The sequence below is a fragment of the Piliocolobus tephrosceles genome, chromosome 16, assembly GCF_002776525.5.
Source record: "Piliocolobus tephrosceles isolate RC106 chromosome 16, ASM277652v3, whole genome shotgun sequence".
Taxonomy (NCBI): Eukaryota; Metazoa; Chordata; class Mammalia; order Primates; family Cercopithecidae; genus Piliocolobus; species Piliocolobus tephrosceles.
In genome coordinates, this window is record NC_045449.1 from 63017125 (window position 1) to 63024944 (window position 7820).

At 38.0% G+C, this 7820-nt stretch overlaps 1 protein-coding gene across 1 annotated transcript in view; it reads left to right on the plus strand.

Moving 5' to 3' along the window:
- The first annotated feature begins 986 nt into the window (after positions 1-986).
- Positions 987-7820, plus strand: part of MAP2K6 (mitogen-activated protein kinase kinase 6) — a 131089-nt gene continuing 124255 nt past the window's right edge. Inside the window, exon 1 of the mRNA XM_023211948.1 lies at positions 987-1304. Within this exon, the coding sequence (XP_023067716.1) occupies positions 1289-1304 (16 nt within the window). The 5' untranslated portion in view covers positions 987-1288. The remainder of the gene's footprint in view (positions 1305-7820) is intronic.

Below are 7820 nucleotides of genomic sequence, written 5' to 3' on the forward strand. Positions count from 1 at the left end.
ATCTAGATAGCTTAATTTTGATAAAGTTAGCTTTGACTTATAAAAAGCAGAACTTCCTCTGTAACCCTGTGAGAAATGAGAAGCCTCCAATCTTCTTCCCCACACCCACCCCCTACTGAGTTTCGGGTTCCTTGGAAATAACTGACCTGGATCGTTTCTTACAAAATAAAATTTTGCATCTTCTCTACAGAGGAAAGGTAACCTTACCTCTAGCCAGCCAAATCATCCATACATTTTCATACTAGAAAAAATGCTTTTAAAAATGGAGGTGTGGCCAGGCCCAGTGGCTCACGCCTGTAAGCCCAGCACTTTGGGAAGCCGAGGCGGGCGGATCACAAGGACAGGAGTTCGAGATCAACCTGGCCAAGTGCTGACACCCCGTCTCTACTAAAAATACAGAAACATTAGCCGGGCGTGGTGGCGCATGCCTGTAATCCCAGCTACTGGGGAGGCTAAGGCAGAAGAATTGCTTGAACCAGGGAGGCGGAGGTTGCAGTGCGCAGAGATCGCCGCGCCACTGCATTCCAGCCTGGGCGATAGAGCGAGACTCCGTTTCAAAAAGAAAAAAAGAAAAAAAAAAAAACCCAAACAAACAAACAAACAAACACAAAATGGAGGTGTGAGTGTAAAACGTCTACAGGCAAGAACAGCACAACAGGTGCTGAGCTGCAAAATCAACACACAAAACTCCCAAACAGACCTTCTAGACAAGCCAAAAGCTCTTGAGCTAACCTAATATTCTTTAGCTGTTGTTTCAGAGGCTTTCGAGAATAAAACTGCCGCTCCTTCTTGGCCTTGCCGCTTTTCACCCATCACTGTACTGAGTGTGTGTCTGACTTGTTTATCTGGACGCAATCTTTGTCGCACCCAGTTATCTCGCTCAGCGACCGAGACGACCACGTTTCCTTAAATCAGAGCCCCATGGACTCCGCCGGAGAACTACATTACCCAGCGGCCTTCGCGCCCTTCGCAGGAAGGACGTCTGCGCACTAAGATACTCAGTTCCAAGTTTGGAGCTTTTAGCTGCCAGCCCTGGCCCATCATGTAGCTGCAGCACAGCCTTCCCTAACGTTGCAACTGGGGGAAATATCACTTTCCAGTCTGTTTTGCAAGGTGTGCATTTCCATCTTGATTCCCTGAAAGTCCATCTGCTGCATCGGTCAAGAGAAACTCCACTTGCATGAAGATTGCACGCCTGCAGCTTGCATCTTTGTTGCAAAACTAGCTACAGAAGAGAAGCAAGGCAAAGTCTTTTGTGCTCCCCTCCCCCATCAAAGGAAAGGGGAAAATGTCTCAGTCGAAAGGTAAGAGGCTATTTGCATTAGTTGCAAAAATGCAAAGGGTTGTGCATGCATTTATGAATGCATGGATGCAATTTTCGCCTGGCGATTGCATTTTTAAGTTTGAGGTTTTCCACAGCTCAGTTGCATTTCCTGTTTAGTATGTGTCTTTTTTTGCAGACACAGAGAGTTCCTGTAAGGCAGGGCTTGCAGTTCAGCTGTGCATTGACGTTATTTGCATTCTTCTGCTAGGATTACTGAGCTCTTTTTGCCTTTTGCACAGTCAGGAGAGACAGAGCAGGTTGGTAGCGTCTAAATGTGCAAGGCTTTATATAATTGTAAAATTCTTTACTATGCACACATATTATAAGTAATTTTGTATGCAACAGGAATAGAAACTTTTAAAAACTCTATAGGTGAAGATGAAAGGTAAAACTTGAGTTAAACTACTAGGAAATTAATGTAATCTTATATTCTTTGGGGAATAGACCATTGCGGTGCCAGTATTTAGCTAAATTTCCCATTGATATCGCCTTGAACATTAGAGAACTTTTGATTTTTAAAGGAAGTAAAGGTGAAGGGTGAATAACAGCGTATCACGAAAAAGCAGACAAGTCTTGCTCTTCTGAGATTTTGCACTTTACACCAATTGCTTATTGGCTCGCAAAATTTAGAAGCAGCAGTGAAGACCTAAATGTTTTATGTCTGCCCATTTGGGAGATGCTTTGCATCTTGGGGAAAAATATTGGAGGTAAAACTGTACTTTTAAGCATGACAGCAGTGTGAAGGGACTGCACTGTTTCATTGACAACCATAATGAAATATTTTAAGTGTGTAACTGCATGTATTTAGTCAGCTATAATAGGTCGGAAGTTCACATTATGGTTGTTTTATGTTCTTTTATTTTCTTTTCTTAATTTTTGTTTTTAAACACAGTTGTATTTTGCAGGCTTAATGTCACCCTAGGAAGGGGATTAAAAAAAATTCCTGGTATGACATCAAGGAGCAGACTGGGTGCTGTCAGGTACCCCTGGGACCCCAAGTCACTTGTTTCAGAACAATTGTTTCTTTACCATAGAGAAAGCATATGCCATATGAGAAAGTATGGAATGATGAAGAGAGGTGTTAGATATTGAATTAGGCTACCCGGGGCACTATTTGAGTAAGACATGGTGAAATTAAAGGGTCTAATAAACTTTTTGCCACTTTTTTGGGAGGGTATGTGGGGAGTTGTTGCACCGCTTTTTAATTCTACCTGATGAGAGTCCTATATCTCAGCAGCCCAAGAAGGAAGTAATAATGTTAAGCATTCCAAGTAGCGCTCTGATTTTCTCTGAGTATTAGGGGAGAATGGAAATCTGAAAAGTTAAGAGTGCTGAAGAACCTAGGAATTGACATATCAGGTGGAGATGTTCCTTAAATAGGGAAAACCTAAAATCTCCTTATGGAGTAGAGAAATAATAGTTCGGAAGAGGCAGTCCATGCTTTGCTGTATTAAAGAGATGGCATTTAGTTACTTTGTATTTGGTAAACATTCGCTCATTCATTCATTTCAGTTTAATATATGTGTAACATATTGCAATATGCATGTATATACATATGTATGTGTGTATATATATGCATGCATATGTATGTATTGTGTGTGTATGTGTGCACATGATTTGGGGACACACAAAAATATTTAAAATGAAGTTTCTCCTTCAGGTTGGTGAAAACAAGAATGTAAGGAAATCATTATAATACAAGATAACAGGACAGGTATTGAAGAGAAATGGTGCTATTGCAGTTTAAAAATGGAAGTGATTTATCTATTTGGGGGATAGTCAGGAAGGTTTATGAAGAAGGTGGTGTTTACTGTGATCTTATCTTTGGACTTTAGGATCTAAACTAAATCAGGCTCCTTTTTGCATATTTTTGGACTCACTATGAGCATAGCTCCCTCTTAGTAGAGCCCGTTTTTGAGTTGAGAAGCCAAAGGAGGTATTAGCACTGCACTCTTCCCTGTGGATGTGTTTTCAATGGATCAGGTACTGGTGGTCCTTCAAATCAATTCCCATTTAGCCAGATGAGTTTTCTTAATTGGATTCTGCTTGGAAAGTACATCTGGAATGAACATGGGGTTCTTGTCCAAAAGGAAAATTATTGGTAGAAAGAAGTGGGTGATCATTTTAGAAATGGCAAAAGAGCCAGCCGCCTTGGCCTGGACTTTAAATGTGAAATTGGCCTTATTCAGCTACACTATTTTCAAATGGCCAAAATACTTTTTGCAGTACCAAACTTCTTTTTAATATTCTAACCAAAGAAATGGGAGGAAAAGTGAAAGGTGGATACAATCTCATAGTGTTGAAGAATTTAACAACATGTTCAATTCAAAGACCTTTACGAACTTTCTAGATGACTATAATTCGGTTTAACAGACCTCTAATTTAAGGCACAGCAGAGGCAAAGGAATTACAGACTCCCTGGAAGCTGGAAGGACTGGGTTACTGCTCTACAGCCTTACCAACAGTGAGATTCCGAGAAAGAATTTCTTAAAAAGAAATTTTGTTTTCCACAGTTGTAACTTTAGGTGGTATGATTTTCAGCTTGTTTATATTAGCTGTCTGGGGTTGAGTTGACATTTTTCAAATATTAAAGCAGTAGAATGCCTTTTGAGGAAATCTGAAATGTAAGTTAACAGGAAGGGCACCCAGAAAGTGCAGGAATTCCTGCACACTACAGGAAGACAAGCTACAGGAAAAATGTGTCATCTACACTACCCGGGAGAGAAAAACTATTGTTATCAGCCATAATGATCTTTGGAGGGAGGGAGAGAAAGAGGGAGTTAGGGAGATCTGGCATCCCCCAGTTCACTTGAAAATATACAAAAAGTTTGACCTGGTTAAAATACACTTTTCTCACTTCTCCTCCTATTCACCTTTAAAAAATACTAGTTTATTTTAGTTGTAGAGAGCAATAAGTAAATCATGTAAGAAATGCCTATGAGGCACAATTCAGAAGCATATAGCAGAGTGGTAGGAAAGGTCTTAACTCTCCTGGGGTTCTTTGCTTCTGTAATTCATTCCACCCTGGGAAATGGAATGTGTAAATTTCTTGTTCTCTATAAATTCCTTTGTTAGGTTGTACCAGACGGACTTGTCATGCTTAGCCTGTAATCTGAGCCAGTATGTTTTATAACCCCGTACATCTCAGGACACAAAATCAGAATAGGTACCTTGGGTTTCCTGAGCTTGCTTTGTATTAGTATTGCATTCAGTTTTTTAGAGCATGCGGCATGTTGACTGTAGGGGGCTTCAGGGGTCTCTGGGTGGCAAATTTAATGTTGGAGAAAAGAGTTGAGATTCTCTTGTCTTCGTTTTTCACAGATTAGTGTTACTTTAATGACTCTCCAGTATTTTAAAAAGATCTACAAGGAATATTTTTAAAACTTAAAGGAAATTTCATAAATAACCCTTGTTCATTATAGAAGCATTTCATAGAAAAGGAAACATAAGAATGACTAGTTACTGCATCCCTACATTTGGCATTTATTCTTTTGGACTTTTTTTCTATCTATGTGTATGAAGCATCCAAAATATGTGTAAAACTAAGTCTATTTCGTTACCTCTTGTTTCACTTACCAATATATGGCAAAATATTCCCAAGTTTATATATTTCTACATTCATAGTATCCTCTTCCATTGTATTTATTTAAATAGAATCACAATGTTTATTAACTTTCACTATTATGAATATTTCTGTGATGGTCATACCAGTTCATACATTATCATGCATACTATGCCCTTAGATTAAATTCCAGGGAGCAAAACCACAGGCTATGAATGTCCAGTTCTTCTTCACTCTCCATTCTCTTTTCTTCCTTCTGAAAATAGCTTTTTATTATTGCAAAAAAAAGAAGACATATGCCAATCAAAAAATTCAAACCAAAGATAAATTCACAATAAGAGTATAAAACTCACTCAAAGTCATACCACCCAGAGCTAATTACTGTTAGTCTTTTGGGTACTGTCTCCACATTTGTATGCACATGTTATTTTACACACTATATATTGTATTTTGTAACTTGCTTTTCTATACTCTACCATATATCTTGGATATCCTTCTGTAGTAGTACACATAAGGTTACCTACTTTTTAAGGACTGCGTATTTTAATTTGTAAGAATGTAGCCGTTTACTTAATGCCACATTGAGTTTTCAAATAGTTTCCATTTTTTTGCACCTCTATACACAGTACGGTAAAGAATACCTGGAACATACATCTGTATACATTTGTCCATTTATTTCTTTAGGATGATTCCTAGAAGTGGAATTCCTGGGTCAAAGGGTATGTATAGATATATTGCTAAATTGCCCTCCATAGAGGTAGCACTAATTCTCATTTCTGCAAATAATATTTAGATGTGCCCATTCTCTCCTTTCAAGCATTATGGTAAATATTGCCAAATAAATTGCTCTTCAGGAAGATGGTACCTTTCTTCATCCCGGGTATAACAATTTAAAAAAGTCTTTGGCAGTTTGATGAAAGCTATTAATATTCTACTCTAATGTTATTAGTGATAAGGCAGTTGCATTTCTAACTTTTTTTTGACATTTATGTTTCGTGTGCCCAAATTTCTTTTTCTCTCATGAAATATTTCCTTAAAATTTTAATTTGGGTGGCCAGGCGTGGTGGCTTACGCCTGTAACCCCACTTTGGGAGGCCAAGGCAAGTGGATCACCTGAGGTCAGGAGTTCGAGACCAGCCTGGCCAACATGGTGAAACCCTGTCTCCACTAGAAATACAAAAATTAGCGAGGCGTGGTGGTGCATGCCTATCATCCCAGCTTCTTGGGAGGCTGAGGCAGGAGAATTGCTTGCGCCTGGGAGGCGGAGGTTGCAGTGAGCAGAGATCGTGCCACTGCACTCCAGCCTGGGCGATGGAGCCAGACTTCATCTCAAGACGAAAAAATGAATAATTAATTTGGGGATCAAATTATTTTCAAAGTTAGCCAGAAAATAGCAATATTATAGAGGTTAGGTAATCATGGATTGAAAGTTGGGTTCTGTGTATCTAAACAATTGAATTCCTTGATGAGCTCTAATTTTAATTTTAACCTAATGTCTTAAGCTGCTATCACCTATTTTATAAACTCATTTTGTTTATGTGGTCTGTAGCTATCCAGACCTATAGGAAAATAATAAGAAAAAGTAGTGATCTGATTAAATTCCAGTCTGAGAAATAGCTTACTTTTGGGCATTCCTGCATTTTCAGTTCTCTTTTCAGGCAAAATTAGTTTTTCTTTAGTTTTATAAATAATTCTTACATAGCACCTGGTTGTGTTATATGCATTGTTGGAGAGAAATTCAATCTAATTTTTCTTTTAGCTTCGTGTGCAATGCCTGATCACAAAAGGTGGTTGACTTAAATTTCTTAGATTTGTTAAAAGAATTCAGTGCAGAATCTTTTAAGATTCTTGTTAAGAATCAATTTTAATGACCTCACAAGTAATATAAGTCAATCAGACTTAATATATCCTTAACATAGCCTTTGTAAATGTGCCTATTTATGCATCCTGATATTAAGTGATAGAATTTAGAGCCATGAATGTTTTATAGTCCAATCACCTCATTTTACAAATAAGCTAACTGAGGCCTTGGAAGTGAGTGACTTTCCTGAAGACAGTAGAGGTAGAGTCATAGGTAAAAGTTAGATCTACAGATTCTCTGTCCGTAAGTTCTTTTCACTAAACCACACACGGACACTAGTAATCCACATTTATAAAATATTTTTTTCTTCAGAATCTTTAGTATATTTCGCATTTTTAGCTTTGCTTGTTTTTGTGGGGAGCAGGCTGGCAAGGGGGAGCTGATTGTATACTCAGCAGGGGTTATTTTTCTGTGTCCAAGAAATGGTGACATGTGAATCATGATGGTGGGGTTTCTTACCAGTTCTCTGCCAAAGGATATTTTGCAAATGCTCTCATTTTGATTCCCAGTGGCTACATTGTACAGCTGCAAGTTTTAACCACTGTAATGGTTGTTTGCCTTTTATGGACTGTCTTGTTTGAAAGCCCTTGCTGGGTAACTAAACCTCTTCTTATATATCTTTATATCTCTGACTCTTATAGCATTGTGCTTATCAATAATAGGTGCTCAAAAAATGCTGACAATGAAAGTATTTTTCATCAGTAAGGATAAGCTCTCATTTGCTCCTAAGTTTTATGAAATATTTGGGTAATTAAATTATAATGCAATTTTCTTCTTGTGCTGCTTCTTTGTTCGTACTGATATTCCCATTATGTATTTGCTTAATTATTTGGAAGTTGCAAGAACAGCATGAAAAGCAACTTATAATGGCTGGTGAAGTGTCATTTCTCCTACTTAAGCCTTCTGAACAGATTTAAAAGTTGCAGGATTCTGTGCTAACTTTCTTTTTAAAAAATATGAGGAACTAAGATGAATTGTCCAAAGAATCCCATCCAATAGAATTGAAGTGAATTTCTCCATCCTGTGCTGGTTTTAGGAGCTGATTTTTTTTTTTTTTTTTTTTTTTTTTTTGA